General features: G+C 37.3%; 2 protein-coding genes across 5 annotated transcripts in view; one reads left to right on the top strand and one right to left on the bottom strand.

Annotated features, from left to right (window-relative positions):
• Window positions 1–19,732, top strand: part of FAIM (Fas apoptotic inhibitory molecule) — a 182,458-nt gene that overhangs the window by 123,403 nt on the left and 39,323 nt on the right. The window lies entirely within an intron of this gene.
• Window positions 1–19,732, bottom strand: part of CEP70 (centrosomal protein 70) — a 68,608-nt gene that overhangs the window by 42,518 nt on the left and 6,358 nt on the right. For 3 of the 4 annotated variants that reach the window (XM_066245539.1, XM_066245536.1, XM_066245537.1), the window contains exons 2-3: window positions 3,939–4,060; window positions 1,237–1,354 (exon numbers count right to left, since the gene is read on the bottom strand). In XM_066245539.1, coding sequence (XP_066101636.1) covers window positions 1,237–1,251 — 15 coding nt within the window. In that variant the 5' untranslated portion in view covers window positions 1,252–1,354; window positions 3,939–4,060. The remainder of the gene's footprint in view (window positions 1–1,236; window positions 1,355–3,938; window positions 4,061–19,732) is intronic. The other variant, XM_066245538.1, reaches the window with a different exon arrangement.

Genomic DNA, 19,732 nt, shown 5'->3' with positions numbered 1-19,732 from the left:
ATAATGGACATGGCCTAACTATAAAAAGGAGTCTGTCAATCTAGGTAACTGACTCCAGTAGAATCACTGAGAGAAACTCTCAAGTCGTGTATCTCTGATTCTAAATATGCATGTATGCCTTAAAGCTGAGAGGGGCATGAATTCTAACTCTCTAGAGCAGGGGTAGTCAACCTTTTTATACCTACCACCCACTTTTATATCTCTGTTAGTAGTAAAATTTTCTAACTGCCCACTGGTTCCACAGTAATGGTGATTTATAAAGTAGGGAAGTAACTTTACTTTATAAAATTTATAAAGCAGAGTTACAGCAAGTTAAAGCATATAATAATAATTACTTACCGAGTACTTTATGTCGGATTTTCGCTAAGTTTGGCAGAATAAATCTTTATAAAAAAACTTACTAGAGTTAAATCTATCTTTTATTTATACTTTGGTTGCTCTGCTACCGCCCACCATGAAAGCTGGAATGCCCACTAGTGGGCATTAGGGGACCAGGTTGACTACCACTGCTCTAGAGTAAGGAAATAAAAACATAACAATGGAAAGAAAAAAGTAATAAGGACATAAAATATTTATACAAATAGAAATAGAGACAATATTTTTAATGACACATTTAAATCCATGATATTGATATAGTAATTTCATAAAGAGCTTTTAATGTTAAGTACAATGATCAATTTTGAAATCACTATGTGAGGTGCTTTGCTTGCTTTTTAAAGCATATTTGTGAAAAGGTAATTTGAATGAATTTTCAGTGTTTAAATGCTGTTAGCAAATTCTGAAAAGAGCTGAGAATGCACTTTCCAATGTGCTTCATCAGACCAGTGTTAAGGAGGAAATTCGATATACTAAAGCCTCTTTTTAAAAGAGACTGATAGTAATGTGAAGTCTTAGAATAATAAAATCATTTCATAGTTTTTAACTCACACTTCTCAAAATTATTTTACTTTAAAAATGATCTTTTTATTTCATTTTCCAATTATAGTTTACATTTAATACTATTTTGTATTGGTTTCAGGTGTACAGTATAGTGGTTAGATACTTATGTTCCCCCAGTGTTTCCAGCACCCACTTGGCACCATACCTAGTTATTATAATATTATTGACTATCTTCCCTATGCTGTACTTTACATCCCCCAAAAGAATTCCTTTAAAGTAAGATTTTTCACATTTGTAGATATAGTATTCTTTGCCACATACTTTGAGAAACACTGGTTTCAAATATTTCAAGTTTACCTGTTTTTCAGTCATGAGTCTATCTGATGATTTACTGGCTGCTGGGCGTTAGGGACTGCTGGAGACGGTTTAGTTTGCAGAACCAAAAATGTGGTGGAAATGAAAATTTCTGAGTTGCCTAAATTAAAAAAGAAAACACTACAATAGATGTTATGTGAAATTATATTTAAAAGAACCCACTACTCTTCATTTTATCTTAGCCAAAAAACTGAGAAGCTATAGAATCCATTACTCCTGAGCAATTTAAGCCATTCCTGTGTCAAAACCTATGTTACTTCTTAGAAAGCTGATTCAAAGAATAAGTAGAATAACCGCTATCTTATAATGTTCTTATTATAAGATAGAACATTATAAGAACATTATAATTTATAATTATAAAACAATATGGGGTTTTACACACATACCAATACTGAGAAGAATATTTAACTAAATAATGTAAAAAGCACATGATGCGAACCAGTAGATCTTTTGGAAGCCACTTCTCAAAAAACTAAAAGATGGCCCTGGCCGGTTGGCTCAGTGGTAGAGCATCAGCCTGGCGTGCAGAAGTCCCAGGTTCGATTCCCGGCCAGGGCACACAGGAGAGGCGCCCATTTGCTTCTCCACCCCTCCCCTTCTCCTTCCTCTCTGTCTCTCTCTTCCCCTCCAGCAGCCGAGGCTCCTTTGGAGCAAAAGATGGCCCGGGCACAGGGGATGGCTCCTTGGCCTCTGCCCCAGGCACTAGAGTGGCTCTGGTCTCAACAGAGCGATGCCCCGGATGGGCAGAGCATCACCCCCTGGTAGGTGTGCCGGGTGGATCCCAGTTGGGCACATGCAGGAGTCTGTCTGACTGCCTCCCCGTTTCCAGCTTCAGAAAAATACAAAAAACAAACAAACAAAAAAAACCTAAAAGAACTGTGCCTCCTCCGAAAGTCAAAGGCCAGTCTAACAATTCACTGGACTAACTCCAAGGGTGAAAGGAGTGCCACTTTCCTAGATGACTTAGTATTCTAAGTGGATCAGAGGTCAGCAACAAAGGCTTCTGTTCGACAGGCACACACACAAGTTTACATTCTGTCTAACCTACCATCACTTGCTCTTGTTAGCTAAGATTCTACCATTCTATAGAAAAAAAAATTCCTGGATTGCTTAATATATAGGTATAATTCCTCCTCTCCAGAGGCACAATGCCACATATCTTACTATACATTAGCATCACAGAATTTTAGAACTTGAGAGGACCTTGGAAATTGTTTAATCCCAAATCTCCAGCTGTTCACAGCTGGCAAAAAAAAGTGTGGAAAGAGCTGTACCAATATATCAAGCCCTAGAGCTATCTGAAGCCCCAATGAAATGATCTTTCCTGGATGAACTGATCTTTCCTGGATTAATTAGAGGTAAGCCTCCTTTCTGCCAGTTCTGTTTTTTCCAAAGTACCTTCTCTACCTGCTTCAGATGATGAAATCCAATGAAACAATCAATAATTTATTTTTAGCTAAACCTAGTAACATAAATTCTCAAACGATGCCATTTTTTTGCAGTTTCACACTAGTCGTTTCTCCCTTTACACTAGGATCTCTTTCAGTAACTCTATCATCCACTACATTCAATCCTTCTGCCTTTATTTTAAATAAAGACCCTTTTCAAAAATGTCAGCCAACCTCAGCTGCTATCACTTTTCAGCCAGTTTAACTTATTTTCTCATTAGAGAAAATTTTCAAAAATACACAAAAGTAGAGAAAGAGCATAATAAACTTATGTGTTTATCAATCCAGGTTCAATGATAACTAATATTCTTCCACTGTTACAGTTCTTCCTCACCCACTTATACTTCAGTATAAATCTCTAACAAATAGACTCATTATCACCCAATAAACGTAACAATAATTCCTTACTGTCACTAAATATCTAGTCCACGTTCAATTTCCCCCAAATGTCCTATGATTTTTTTCAAACAAGGTCCATATATACTTTTAATTTGCTTTTAGTTTTTAACAGTCCCAGTCCCCTTTTTAACATGCCATTTATTTGTTGAAGAAAGAGCTACCCACATTTCAGATTTGGCTTATTGTATTCTCATCACTTAACATATTTCTCTAGCTCCCACATTTCTTATAAACTGGTTACATCTAGAGGCTTTATTAGGCCCTGGCCGGTTGCTCAGTGGTAGAGCATCAGCCCTGCGTGTGGATGTCCTGGGTTCGATTCCCATTTAGGGCACACAGGAGAAGCGCCAATCTGCTTCTCCATTCCTCCCCCTCTCACTTCTCTCTCTCTCTTCCCCTCCTGCAGCCATGGCTCAACTGGAGTGAGCTTGCCCTGGGCACTGAAGATGGCTCCAGGGCCTCTACCTCAGAGGCTAAGAAGAGCTCCATTGCTGAGTAATGGTGCAAAGCCCCAGATGGGCAGAATGTCACCACCTAGTGGGTTTGCCGGTTGCATCCCCATCGGGGCGCATGCAGGAGTCTGTCTCTGTCTCCCCTCCTCTTACTGAAATTAAAAAAAATAATTAAAGGTTTTATTAAATTCAGATTATTTTTTGGCAATAATAACTCAGAAGTGGTGCTGTGTTCTTTTTACTGCATCACCAATAGGAGTCAGCCAGAGTTTTAAAGTGTGAAGAATACACCATGTAAATCAGACATAAGGGTATTAGACATCAATTTAAGAGAATCTCCCAAAGAATATCATCTCCCTCCAGGTTTAAGGCCTGGAAAACCAACCTCTTCTTCACTTAGTTAACTCATATTTGACTTTCAGATGTCAACTCAAATTTCTTTCTTCAGGGAAATCTTCTCTGATTCCATGATTATATCAGGTACTCTTGTTATATGCTCTTGTAGAACTATAAAAAGTAAAATATGAAGGTTTAGGGTTCAGAGTCAGATGGCCTGAGTAACTACCAGTTTAACCATTTATTAAACTGTGTGACATGGACAAACTCACTACCATCTTTGAGCCTTGATTTCTTCTCATAAAAGAGAGAACAGTAATAATACCTATAACTCATAGGTTGAATTAAGTCAGAAAACATGTAGAAAGCATTTAGTACAAATACATAGCACACAGAAATTTATAGATAATTGGTAGTTATCTGTAAGTATGCTGAACAAAATGGATCTTACTAATCAAACCATCATATATTATGTTAGCAGAGAAAGCCTTTTTCTAAAAATTACTCAGCTAAGCCTGATGTATGGTGGCACAGTGAATAAAGCATCGACCTGGAATGCTGAGGTCACCAGCTCGAAACCCCAGGTTTGCCCAGTCAAGGCACATACAGGAAGGAACTACTACGAGTTGATGCTTCCGGTTCTGCACCCCCATCCACTTTCTATTAATTAAAAAAAAAAAAATTATTGCCTGACCAGGCGGTGGTGCAGTGGATAGAGTGTTGGACTGGGATGTGGAAGGACCCAGGTTCGAGACCCTGAGGTCACCAGCTTGAGCGCGGGCTCATCTGGCTTGAGCAAAAAAAAAGCTCACCAGCTTGACCCAGGGCCCCTGGCTCCAGCAAGGGGTTACTCAATCTGCTGAAGGCCCGAGGTCAAGGCACATATGAGAAAGCAATCAATGAACAACTAAAGTGTTGCAACGCGCAACGAAAAACTAATGATTGATGCTTCTCATCTCTCCGTTCCTGTCTGTCTATTCCTCTCTCTGACTCTCTCTGTCTCAAAAACAAAAAACAAAAAACAAACAAAAAAACTATTCAGCTAACTAGCTAATATAAGTTGTTTCACATAAATATGTGTAGGTAAAACTAAATTCCATGAGATAAGTAGTCTACTTTTAGGTGATGGTCGAGTAAGCAACTCTGCTTCTAAAGACAATGAATAAAGCCAAATAAATGTGTTAATTTTTGTTCTTATAAGCATTAAAGAAGTAACAAGATTATGAGGAATCACTAGGCAAAAAATAATCAAGATGAAAACTCACTTTTTCCCTGAAGGCATTTGCCAAATCCAAGGAAACAACTGTAAGAATGAGTGCTAAAGATCAAAGTCACCCTATTAAAATTCCTACCTAGAAGGGCTACAATTCTCAGAAGGGTGAGCGAGAAGTAAACCACCTCTCCCATGAACTGAAACCTGGCTTCCTCTTCCCTATGTCATTCCAGTATCTCAAGAAGGTCGCAAATTAATGGTGCTTCCAAGCACCTGGCAGAGCAAAAGAAATCTCTGAAAAAAAAGCCTCAGATTATCCCCATAAAAATGTTTCAATTACAACATCCATGAAACAGCCAAAGATAACCAAAGCATACAAGAAACAAGACAGAAGAACAGAAGCATTAATCAAAAGAAACCAACCAACAAAAGACTTCTAATATTGTAATTATTAGGCGCAGACCACACATTGACAATGTTAAAAGAAATAAAGATAAAAACTTGAAACTTTTGGCAGAGAACTATAATAGCCAAAAAAGATTTGAAAAAGAATAAAAAATTAAGATCTAAAAGAGTGGTCCCCAACTTTTTTTGGGCCACGGACTGGTTTAATGTCAGAAAATATTTTCACAGACCAACCTTTAGGGTGGGACGGATAAATGTATCACGTGACCGAGACAAGCGTCAAGAGTGAGTCTTAGATGGATGTAACAGAGGGAATCTGGTCATTTTTTAAAAATAAAACATCGTTGAGACTTAAATATAAATAAAACAGAAATAATGTAAGCTATTTATTCTTTCTCTGCAGACCAGTACCGGTCCGTGGGTCCAGGGGTTGGGGACCACTGATCTAAAACACAGGCTTAACAGTAGATTAGAAAGAGAAAATTAAATGAACTACAAGAGAAGTGAGAAGAGACCGCCCGCCTTTTAGTTCTTTATGCTGCATTCAGGAAAATACAGAAAAGATTCAACTTCAAATTGAGATGATACTGGCATCCAGAAGCAGCATTTGAGGATAAAACTAAGAAGTTTTGAGAGACAATAAAATATTGTACTTAGGCCCACAGATTCTAAAACCCAACATAATACTACTGTATTTGGATAGAGGGGTAAAAATCACAACTAGATACATCATATGAAAGTATAAAAAAAAATCTTAAAAGCAATTACAGAAAAGATTATCTTCAAAGGAATGACAGTTGGAATGTCAGCTAACCTCTTAGCAATAACAAAACTGTGGACTAGTATCTTCAATGAGCTGAAAGAAAATAACTGCCAACCTAAAATTCCAAACCCAGTAAAATATCCATTAATAATAAAAGCAGGCCCTGGTTGGTGGCTCAGTGGATAGAGCCCAGCATATGGACATCCCAGATTCGATGCCCGGTCATCGAACAGGAGAAGCAACCATCTGCTTCTCTCCACCTCCCTCTTCCCCTTCTCTCCCTCTTCCCTTCACACAGCCAGTGGCTTGACTGGTTCAAGTATTGGCCCGAGCACTAAGAATAGCTCAGTTGGTCCCAGTGTATCAGCTTCAGGCACTAAAAATAGATTGGTTGATTTGAGCATCAGCCCAGACAGGGTTTGACAGGTGGATCCAGTGGGAGTGCATGCTGGAGTCTGTTTCACTATCTCCCCTCCTCTCACTTACAAGAAAAAGAAAAAGAAAAATAACAGTGAGAGATATTTTCAAACAAATCTGACAGCCTGGCTGGTGGCTCAATGGATAGAGCATTGTTCTAGAGCACCAAGGTCACTGGTTCAATCCCAGGGTCGCCAGCTTGATCCCATGGTTGATAAAGAGGACATACATCAAGAAAACATAACAGCCCTGGCCGGTTGGCTCAGCGGTAGAGCGTCGGCCTAGCGTGCGGAGGACCCGGGTTCGATTCCCGGCCAGGGCACACAGGAGAAGCGCCCATTTGCTTCTCCATCCCTCTGCCGCGCTTTCCCTCTCTGTCTCTCTCTTCCCCTCCCGCAGCCAAGGCTCCATTGGAGCAAAGATGGCCCGGGCGCTGGGGATGGCTCTGTGGCCTCTGCCCCAGGCGCTAGAGTGGCTCTGGTCGCAACATGGCGACGCCCAGGATGGGCAGAGCAACGCCCCCTGGTGGGCAGAGCGTCGCCCCTGGTGGGCGTGCCGGGTGGATCCCGGTCGGGCACATGTGGGAGTCTGTCTGACTGTCTCTCCCTGTTTCCAGCTTCAGAAAAATGAAAAAAAAAAAAAAGAAAAAAGAAAACATAACAATTCTCAATATGTATATATATACCCAATCAGGGAACACCAAAATATATAAAGCAACTACAAACAGTACTAAAGGGAGAAAATCAGAAACACACAGAATAGAAACCCTAAATACCCCATTGACAGCTACAGATAAATTATCCAAATGGAAAATCAGTAAGAAATTATCAGTCTTACATGACACATTAGACCAAATGAACATAACTGACATTTACAAAGCCTTTCATCCCAGAACACCAGATTACATATTCTTCTCTAGTACACAGGGAACATTTATTCTCAAGGACAGACCATGTTGGGACACAAAACTAGCCTCAACAAATTTAAAAATACTGAAACCACACCAAGCATATTCTCTGACCAAAATGCTTTGAAATTATAAATCAACTACAAAAAGGAAGAAACACAACCCCACAAATATGTGGAGGTTAATCAATATGGTCAAAGAAGAAATAAAAGGTGAGAGTAAAAGACATATAGAGACAAATGAGAAAGACAACTCAACATATCAAAACCTTTGGGATGTAGCAAAAGCAGTAATAAGAAGGAAATTTATATTACCAGCCTATATAAAAAAAAAAGAAAAGAAAAGAAAAACCTCAGGTAAACAACCTAGCATTACATCTTAAAGAACCAGATAAAGGAAAATGCAGCTCTAAACAACAACAAAAACAAAAAACAAACAAAAAAGAAAAACCCCAAAACAAAACAATTCAGCTTAAAGTCAGAAAGAAGGAAATAATATTAGAACAGAAAAATATAAATGAAATAGAGTACAAAAAGAACTACATAAAAATTAATGCAGCTAAGAGCTGAAATTTTAGAAAGATTAATAAAACTGATAAACCTATTGTTAGATTCACTAAGAAGAAATAAAAAAGACTCAAACAAAATCAGAAATGAAGAAGTTAGCTCAGATTATCACAGAAATACAAAGGATTATACAAGAATACTATGAAAGACTATATGCCACCAAATTCAATAACCTAGAAGAGATGGTTAAGTTTCTAGAAATATACAACTTTCATTGACTGAATCACAAAGAACTGGAAAATCTGAATAGACTGATCAGCAGGGATGAAATTGAAACAACCATCAAAAACCTCACAAAAAGTGCCTGACCAGGCGGTGGCGCAGTGGATAGAGCATCGGACTGGGATGCAGAAGACCCAGGTTCGAGACCCCGAGGTTGCCAGCTTGAGCGTGGGCTCATCTGGCTTGAGCAAAGCTCACCAGCTTGGACCCAAGGTCACTGGCTCGAGCAAGGGGTTACTCGGTCTGCTGAAGGCCCACGGTCAAGGCACGTATGAGAAAGCAATCAATGAACAACTAAGGTGTCGCAACGAAAAACTGATGATTGATGCTTCTCATCTCTCTCTGTTCCTGTCTGTCCCTATCTATCCCTCTCTCTGACTCTCTGTCTCTGTATAAAAAAGAAAAAAAGAAAAACCTCCCAAAAAGTAAAAGTCCAGAACTAGATGGCTTCATTAGTAAATTCTACCAAACTTTCAAAGAAGATTCAATATCTATCCTTCTCAATCTCTTCCAAACAACTGAAGGAGAGGCAGTACTTCCCAATACATTTTATGTCATGGATAACACAAAAAAAGAAAATGACAGACCAATGTCTTTGAAGAATACAGATGCAAAAATACTAAACTAAATACTAACAAACTGAATACACTGATACATGTAAAAATTAATTCATCATAATCAAGTGGGGTTCATTCCAAGGGCACAAGAATGGTTCAACATATGCAAATCAATCAACATAATATATCATGTTAACAAAGGAAAATATAAAAATCATATGATTACCCTGGCCCGTTGGCTCAGCAGCAGAGCATCCGCCTGGCATGTGGAAATCCCGGGTTCGATTCCGGGTCAGGGTACCAGGAGAAGTGACCATCTGCTTCTCCACACCTCCCCACGTTTCTCTCTCTCTCTCTCTCTCTCTCTCTCTCTCTCTCCTTCCCCTCCCACAGCCATGGGTCGAATGGTTTGATCAATTTGGCCCAGGGTGCTGAGGATGGTTCCATGGCCTCGCCCTCAGGAGCTGAAATGGCTCCAATCAGAGCAGTGGCCCCAGACTGGCAGAGCATCGCCCCCTAGTGGGCTTGCCAGGTGGATCCCTGTTGGGGCGCATGCGCCAGTCTGTCTCTCTGCCTCCCACTTAATAAAAAACAAAAACATATAATCATATCAATAAATGCAGAAAAAGCATTTGATAGGATACAACATCCATTTATGACTAAAACACTCAATAAAATGGGTATAGAAGGAAAGTATTTCAACATAATAAAGGCTGTATATGACAAAACTTCATCTAATATCATACTCAATGGTGAAAAACTGAACATTAAGATGAGGAACCAGGCAAGGATGTCCATATTTGCCACTTCTTTTCTAGCCAAAGTAATTAAGCAAGAAATAAATAGAAAAGGCATTCAAATTGGAAAAAAAACTATAATTATCTGTTTGCAGATATGATCTTATATGCAGAAAAACAAAGATTACACACACTCAAACAAACGTGTTAGAATCAATAAATTCAGCAAAGGAAGAAGATACAACATCAATACACAAATAGCAATTGCATTTCTATACACTAACAATAATCTAAAAGGGAAATCAACAAACAGTAATAATAGCATCAAAAAATAATATTTAGGAATAAATTTAACCAAAGAGGTGAAAAACTTATACAATGAAAACTATAGTAGTCCCCCTTACTTCTGGGGATACATTCCTAGACCCCCAGTATATGCCTGAAACTATATATTACTGAACCCTATATTTATTGTTTTTTCCTATAAATACATACCTATGATAAAGCTATATTTATACATGAGACATGGTAAGAGATGAATAAAAATAACAAAACAATTTTAAGAACATATTGCAATAAAAGTTATAGTGTGTGGTCTTTCTCAAAATATCTTATTGTGCTGTACCCACCCTTCCTCCTATGATAATGTAAGATGATACAATATCCAGGTGATGAGATGAAGTGAGGTGAATGACATAGGCATTGAAGCACAGCGCTAGGCGGGTTACTTAAACACAGGCACAGTGATACTGGGACAGTTGATCTGATAACCAAGATGGCTACTAAGTGACTAATGGGCACACAGTATATATTCTGTTAATATGCTGGACTAAGAGATGAGTCACATCCCAAGTGGGACAGAGCAGAACAGTGAAAGATTTCATCATACTACTCAAAATGGCACGCAACTTAAAACTTACAAATTGTTTACTTATGAAGTTTTCCATTTAATATTTTCAGACTGCAGCTGATCACAGGTAACTAAAACTGTGAAAAGCAAAACCACGAATAAGTGGGGATTACTGTACAAAATATTGCTCAAAGATCTCAAAGAGCCATTAAGAAATGGTAGCACATCTTATGTTCATGAATTGGAAGACTTAACATTATGATATCAATACCACTCAAGAGTGATCTAGAGATTCAATACAATCTCTACTATCCAAACCCCAGTGGCATTTTTTTCAGAAATGAAAAAAAAAATCTTAAAATACATATGGAATCTTGAGGGATCCCAAATAGCTTAGACAATCTTATAAAAAAAAAAAAAAGAACAAATCTGGAGGACTCACACTTTACTTTCTGATTTCAAAACTCACTGAAAAGCTACAGAAACCAAAACAGTGAGGTACTAACATTAAAATAAACATACAGACCAATACTGTAGAACAGAGAACCCAGAAATAATTTTCTACACATATATATTGTCAAATATTCAATATGAATGTGAAAATCATTCACTGGAGATTGGACAGTCTCTTTAATAAATGTTGCTAAGAAAACTGGACATTCACATGCAAAAAAATGGTTGAAATCTTACCTAATACCATATACAAAAATGAACTCAAACTGGATAAAAGACCTAAATATAACACCCAAAATTATAAAACTCTTAGAAAAAAACTAGGGTAAAAGCTTCATGACACTGGATTTGGTTTCTTGGATATGACACCAAACGCAAAGGCAACAAAAGAACAGAGAAATTGAACTTCAGAAAAATTAGAAACTCTTGTACATAAAAAGATACTATACACAGAGTAAATAAAAGGCAGCCCACAGAATGGGAGAAAATATTTTCAAATCATATATCTTATTAGGGATTAATATCCAGAATATATAAAGAACTCTTAAAACGGAAAAACAAAACAAAAATCTGATGAAAAATTAGGCAAAGAACTTGAATAGATGAAGATAAAAAAATGGCAAAGAAATGCATGAAAAGATGTTCAATATCACTCACTACTCATTAGGTAAATGCAAATCAAAACTACAATGAGACACCACCTTATACCCATTAAGATGGCTACTGCCAAAAAACAGAAAATAACAAGTGTTGACAAGGATGTCGAGAAAGAGGAACCCTTCTGCACTGTAGGTGAGAACATAAAATGCTATAGCTGCTGTGAAAAATAGTATAACAGCTCTTCAAAAAATTAAATGTAGAATTACCATATGGATCTAGCAATTCTACTTCGGGTTTATACCCAAAGGAATTGAAAGCAGGGTCTCCAAGAGCAGTTTGTACACTCATTTTCATAGCAGCATCATACACAATAGTTGAAATGTGATATCAACCCAAGTGTCTATCAAGAGATGAATGGACAAGCAAACTGTGGTGTTAGCCACACAATGGAATATTATCAGCCTTGAATAAAAAGGAAACTAACACATGTACAACCGGGGTAAACTTTGAGGACAGACAGTCACAAAAAGACATATATTGTATAATTCCACTTATATGACGTACTTAAAATCACTCTAAGTAGAATGGTGGTTGCCAGGGCTTTGGGGGGAATGGAGAGTCATTGTTTAATGGGTAGGTTCAGTTTTATATGATGAAAAGAGTTCCGTAGACAGATGATGATGATGGTACCACATTATGAATATATTTAATAGCAATGAACTAAAAGTCATTAAGATGATAAATTTTAAGTTTGTGTATTATACCACAATTTTACATATTGGGGAGGGAAAGGTACTAATGGCTGAACCTCAAAAGAATTGAAGGGTTGCCTGACCGGGCGGTGGCGCAGTGGATAGAGTGATGGACTGGGATGCGGAAGACCCAGGTTCGAGACTCCGAGGTCGCCAGCTTGAGCGCGGGCTCATCTGGTTTGAGCAAAAGCTCTCCAGCTTGGACTCAAGGTTGCTGGCGAGCCACGGGTTACTTGGTCTGCTGAAGGCCCGCGGTCAAGGCACGTATGAGAAAGCAATCAATGAACAATTAGGGTGTTGCAATGCGCAACAAAAAACTAATGATTGATGCTTCTCATCTCTCAGTTCCTGTCTGTCTGTCCCTGTCTATCCCTCTCTCTGACTCTCTGTCTCTGTAAAAAAAAAAAAAAAAAAAAGAATTGAAGGGTTAATCTGTAAGTGAATAAAAACCAGCAGCATTTATCCAAAGGAAGTTTATCCTAACTTAATGAGTCACTAAAAATTCAGCTGAAAATCATTAAAAGGAGGGTCTCCTGTGAGATTCCTTGGCACTTTCTGCTTCTGCTTAAAACAGAAATACCATAGTAGTATCATTTATTTTTGCTTGCAACATTTCAACACTCCTGGTTCCATTTGCAGATAGAGAAGAGCAGAGGAAAAAGAAAATAGAAAAAAAAATATGCTGGAACTTTTTATTAACCTACACGTTATTGACGGTTTTATATGAAATTTAAAGTCAGAATTTACCTGGTTGAGGCCCATTGCCTATGCCTAGGAAACTTTCCAATGAAGAGACCTCATCTACTGAGGTTCTAGTGGAGTATGGCTACTTCAAGTCTAGTCAAGAGTGTAACAGAGCAGAATTTAAAACATTTATTCAATTAGGCCAGTGCTCTCTTGTTCACAGAATAGCATATTTCCTAGCAGTTCTTTAGAAAATGTTGGGTGAGTAGATCAATCGCAAAAATAGCTACATCCTCACCTGGGCTGTGGTGGCACAGCGGATAAAAGCATCGACCTGGAACACTGAAGTCGTGGGTTCAAAACCCTGGGCTTGCCACGTCAAGGCACACATGACAAGCAATCAAGCAATGAACAACTAAAGTGAAGCAACTATGAGTTGATACTTCTCATCCCTGTCCTCCTCTCTCCTCTCTCAGTATAGTCAGTAAATAAAATCTTTAAAAAAAAAATACATCCTCAAATCTATAGACAAGGAAAGTAGATTAGTGGTTTCCTAGTGCTGAGGGGGAGGGAGAAGACAGTGGGAAATGAGAAGTGATGGCTAATGGGTCTATCAGGGGTTAAGAAAATATTAAATTAATTGTGGTAAGGGTTGAACAGCTCTGTGAATATACCAAAAGCCACTGAACTGTACTCTTTAAATAGGTGAAGTGTATAATATAGAATTATATCTCAATAAAGCTATCATATTGGGAAAAATTACATTAAAATGAGCAAAAAAGGCAGTAAGGTCTAATTCCACCAAAAGTTAATATAACATCCCTACAGACAAGAAAAATGTACTAGATATAGGCCCACAAAACAGAACAAAACTCTAACCCAGTATTTTAAAACAAACTAAAATACTTACGTAAATTCTCTAAGACATGAAAGAGTAACTTAAGTCAGAATTAGAAAACTTGGAAATGAGACAGAACCCAAGAAAGAATTAGCAGATTTAAAAAAAATAATAATCACTGCAGAAATGAAAAGTAAAACAAGAAGGAACACAAAAGTGAATAAATATAACAGATAATGTGTTAAGAGAAACAGAAGTTAAAAGAGAACAATTTTTTAAATTAAAAAGAAATAAAAGAGCCTGACCAGGCAGTGGCACAGTGGATAGAGCGGTGAACGGGGACGCGGAGGACCCATGTTCGAAACCCCAGGTCACTGGCTTGAGCACAGGCTCATCTGGCTTGAACAAGGGCTCACCAGCTTGATGCTCCAGGTCACTGACTTGAGCACAGGCTCATCCAGCTTGAACAAGGGCTCACCAGCTTGATGCCCAAGGTCACTGGCTTGAGTGTGGGATCATAAACATGTCCCCATGGTCGCTGGCTTGAGCAAGGGGTTACTGGCTCAGCTGGAGCCCCTCAGTCAAGGCACGTATAAGAAAGCAATCAATGAACAATAAGGTGATGCAACTATCAGTTGATGCTTTTCATCTCTCTCCCTTCCTGTCTATCTCTCTCACTAAAATTAAATAAATAAGAGAAATAAAGGATATAAAAAAATGCTCAATATCAAAAGAAGCTCAAACATACAGATAACAGGAATAACTGAAAAAGAAAACTAAAGCAACAAAATAGAATCAATAATAAAAACAATCATTCAAGAAAACTTTCTTGATTCTAAAATTTGTACAAACATGCAAAGGACTTAAAACAGTCAAAACAATTTTGAAAAAGAGGAATAAATTTGGAGGATTATAATGATTTTAAGACTTAACAAAGCTTATAGTCAAACAGATATATAAAACAGAATAGATAGGTCCAATAACAGACCTACATATATAATATATGAACAAAGGTATAAAAGCGATTCAGTAGAGAAATAGTCTTCTTAAGAAATGATATACTGTATATCTATGTGCCAAAAAAGACTTTGATTCATATCTCATGCCATATATAAAAATTAATTCAAAATGAATCATAGGCACAAATTGAAAACCTAAAATTACAAAACGTCTAGAAAACCTCTGTGCTTTCAATTAGGCAAAAAGTTTGTAAATAGATCATCAAAAGCATGATCCATAAAAGAACAAACTGGGCTTCATAAAAATGAGAACTGTTCTTTGAAAGATATGGTTATAACAATCAAAAGACAAATCAAAGGCTTTTTAACCTTAAATGGGTGAGTATATATAAATAGATAAAGGTATCCTAGCACTGTCTACTGAAAAGTCTAAACCGGTGTTTCCCAACGTGGGGCCTACGCCCCACAGGGGGCAATTCGATAGTTAAGGGGGGAAATTTGAAAATGGACTCGACAGGACTTTTAACTCTTTTGCCCCGGGCCATTTAAATGCAATGCTAGATATCGGTGCCAAATTTAACAAAAAATGCAATTCTTACATAATTGCGGTAAATAATTATTAAGTATAATTTCATTTGACGAGACCAAAATATCAACTGGGTGATTGGCGTCGTCAAGTAAACTTCGTCCTGGGTTCACCACGGAGCGTGCCGTCTGCCACGGGGAACCCCAGACGGACGTTTTAAAAACTCGCTAAACCGGCCCTGGCCGGTTGGCTCAGCGGTAGAGCGTCGGCGTGCGGGGGACCCGGGTTCGATTCCCGGCCAGGGCACACAGGAGAAGCGCCCATTTGCTTCTCCACCCCCACCCCCTCCTTCCTCTCTGTCTCTCTCTTCCTCTCCCGCAGCCAAGGCTCCATTGGAGCAAAGATGGCCCGGGCGCTGGGGATGGCTCCTTGGCCTCTGCCCCAGGCGCTAGAGTGGCTCTGGTCGCGATAGAGCGACACCCCGGAGGGGCAGAGCCTCGCCCCTGGTGGGCGTGCTGGGTGGATCCCGGTCGGGCGCAAGCGGGAGTCTGTCTGAATGTCTCTCCCCGTTTTCAGCTTCAGAAAAATACAAAAAACAACAACAACAACAACAACTCGCTAAACAACGCAGTTATTTTCACCTAATTGGCCCATGGCAACTTCTGTAGTGTTTCACATCATTCAGTTGGTGTTAATTTGAAATAAGTGTCAGTCAAAACTGTTGTAAAAGCTCGTTGATTTAATAAATATACATATATATATTGTATTAGATATAATTGGTAAGTATTTGATTTTATTTTTATCAATATTAAACTCTTTAATAAGTACTTCTTGCATCGGGGCTAGAAAGCACTAATATTTTATAAATATTATTGGGGCTATAATAGTGCATGCACAACAATTTTAATTTTAGAAGCGTAACTTTCCAGAAAATTTTGTCAAGTGGAAAAAATATAGGTACCTTTTGATTTGCGGTGGTAGTATAGTAAATGTGTTATATACATTTAAATAAATATGAATTTTTAGTATACGTTTACTCTATGTCACATTGAATATATTTTAACACATATTTTAATATTAGTTTTTAATTGATCTTATTTTTATTTCTTATAGCCCATAGTAAAATGAGTGGTGCAAGCAAGAAAAAAACTTGCCAATATTCGGAGGAATATTTAAAATTTGGGTTCATACCCGCTGTTCACGATGAGCAGATTCCTTTTTGTCTTTTATGTCAGCAATGCTTGACCAACAAATCAATGAAACGAGGTCGTCTTGAGGCGCATTTGAAGGTGAAACATAGTGCTCATATTAATTCAGATTTGAGTTACTTTAAAACTTTAAAGAAAAATTTTGAAAACATTAAAGTCTCTATTTACTGCTCATACTTCAACTAATAATCGTGTTCTTGAGGCTAGTTATCAAATTTCTTTATTCATCGCTAAAACTGGAGAAAATCACACTATAGGAGAGAATTTAATAAAACCATCAATATCAGCATTTCTTAAAATGGTTCTTGAAAAAGATGACAAAGATGTAAAAGCTATGCCACTCAGTGACAATACTGTTAGCAGAAGAATAGACAAAATGAGTGAGAATATTGAAAAACAACTTATTGAAAAGCTGAAAACAAGAAAATTCTCCTTGCAAATGGATGAATCAACTTTGAGAGACAGTGAGGCAGTATTGATAACTTACATAAGATATATTGATAAAGGACATTTTGCTGAAGAAATGTTGTTCTGTAAAAGATTAGAAAGCACCACTACCTCCAAAGATATATATAATAAGCTAAAAAACTACTTAGATGTCAATGATATACCAATGAAAAATATAACATCTTGTGCTGCAGATGGTGCTCCCAATATGATGGGCAAGAAAAATGGCTGCTTAAAACTGATGAAAGATGCGAATCCAGAAATGATTCTTGTGCATTGTGTTATTCATAGGGAAAACTTGGTAGCTAAAAACACCTCGCCTGTTCTGAATGAAGTATTACATACAGTAATAAAGTGTGTTAATGCTACTAAAGCTAGTACCAAATGTGAGCGTCTTTTCAAGCTATTTTGTGAAGAACAAAATGAAGACCATATGAGACTTTTACTTCATACTGAAGTCAGATGGCTATCTAAAGGAAACTGTTTGAAAAGATTTATGGAACTGTTTGATACTCTTAGTGATTTTTTAAGCGACAAACCTGAAATGAAGTATCTGTTAACAATAGATGGTAAACTAGCATTTGTGAGTTATTTAGCCCATATCTTTGAAAAACTAAATATATTAAATAAGCAACTTCAAGGAACAAATAAAACTCTTGTCGATGCAAAAGCAAAGATATTTGGTTTCATTACCAATATTGAGTTATGTCAGAAACATATTAACAACAAAAACTTGAAACAGTTTCATTGGCTCCGAAAATGTGAAGTAACTGATACCGCTTTACTTGTTATTGTCAATCATTTGAATATTCTATCGGCTGATTTAAAAGAAAAATTTTCTGATTTAAAACAAATTGATTTCCCAACATGGATGATGCAGCCAATGTTAGTGGATTTGTCTGATATATCAAATATGCAGTATCAAGAAGAACTCGCAGAACTGCAAAATGATGAGTCAGTTAAAGCTTTATTGAATATCAAAAAGGAGCGATGGCATGGCTTTGTGAGGAAACAGAAATCAAATACCCAAATTCAACCAAATGTGCAAGAAAACTATTGCTACTGTTTCCATCTTCATTTTTAGCTGAATGTGGATTTAGTGCTGTAAATGATTTACTGGTAAAAAAAAGAAATCAGCTGGATATAACACAACGTGGAGACTTGAGACTAAAGCTAACCAAATTGGAACCTAATATAAAATCTCTGTGCAGCAAGCATCAAGCGCAAGGATCACACTAAATTAAAATAATAAATTAATATAGAAAAATCTGTATTAAAATTATTTGGAATTTAAATTTGTTTTTCATTATGTTTTGAAATTTTACTTACTGTGTTTTGTTAACATTTCATAGTGATTTCTTCCTAGAACCTATCATTTATGTTTATTAAGTGAACAAATCAAATTTTTAATGTTAAAAATTATGTATGTTACATAGGGGGGACATAAAAATTTTAGAAAGGTTAAGGTGGGGCATGGCACAAAAAAGGTTGGGAAACATTGGTCTAAACAATGATGACTCAGGATCTCTAGAATACAGACTAGGATCTTAGAATGCCGTTTACCTATAAAACAAAAAAGTTTCTTGAAGAAATGGGTAATTGCAGACTGAGGGGAAAACTTTAAGATATCAGACAACAACGAAGCTATCCAAGACTAGTAGAGACATATCAAAAGAATAGGCTTGAGGTCCCAGCCAGGTGGCTCAGTGGATAAAGCGTCAACTTAGTGCACCAGAAGTCGTGGGCCAGTTGAACCATCAATGAGTAGACAACTAAATGGACCAACTATGTGGCACAACAAGTTGATGCTTCTCTCTCTCTCTCTCTCTCCCTTCCTTTCTCTCACTCTCAAAACCAATAAAAAAATTAAAAACAAAAAACAAAACAAAAAAAACCAGGCTTGAGTAGGTGCCCACCACCGCCACCAAAGATGAGACAACATAGTTTCAATAGGGATAATAATCGCAATGAACTGAAACCCATCAAACATGTTTAAATTCATGATCTTATACTCAGGGGTAGTCAACCTTTTCATACCTATGCCCCACTTTTATATCTCTGTTAGTAGTAAAATTTTCTAACCGCCCACCGGTTCCACAGTAATGGTGATTTATAAAGTAGGAAAGTAACTTTACTTTATAAAATTTATAAAGCAGAGTTACAACAAGTTAAAGCATATAATAAGTACTTACCAAGTATTTTATGTCAGATTTTCGCTAAGTTTGAAAGAATAAATCTTTATAAAACAACTTACTAGAGTTAAATCTATCTTTTTATTTATACTTTGGTTGCTCCGCTACTGCCCACCATGAAAGCTGGAACGCCCACTAGTGGGTGGCAGAGACCAGGTTGACTACCACTGCTGATATTACTGTATTTCCCCATGTATAAGATGCACCCTTTTTTTGAAAAATTTGGAGTCTAAAAACTGGGTGCATCTTATACAGTAATTATAGATTTTTTTACATGCATTTTCCCACTTGAGGAGTTGTATGAATTTTATGATGAATAAAACTTGAGTTCAATAACTTTATATAATACATTTTTCTTTCAAATTTCGGGCCCCAAAATTAAGGTGCATCTTATACATGGGAGCATCTTATACATGGAGGAAATATGGTAGGTTGTTACAATTATCATCAGAAGATAAAAAACCAACATACAAGATTATTTACTAACATTATTTATAAGAGCACATAAAAATGGAAGCAAACTAGATATTCATCAACTGGGAACTGG

This window comes from Saccopteryx bilineata, chromosome 10, assembly GCF_036850765.1.
Source record: "Saccopteryx bilineata isolate mSacBil1 chromosome 10, mSacBil1_pri_phased_curated, whole genome shotgun sequence".
NCBI lineage: Eukaryota > Metazoa > Chordata > Mammalia > Chiroptera > Emballonuridae > Saccopteryx > Saccopteryx bilineata.
The sequence above is the reverse complement of the archived record's forward strand: the minus strand, read 5'-3'. Positions and strand labels throughout refer to the sequence as shown.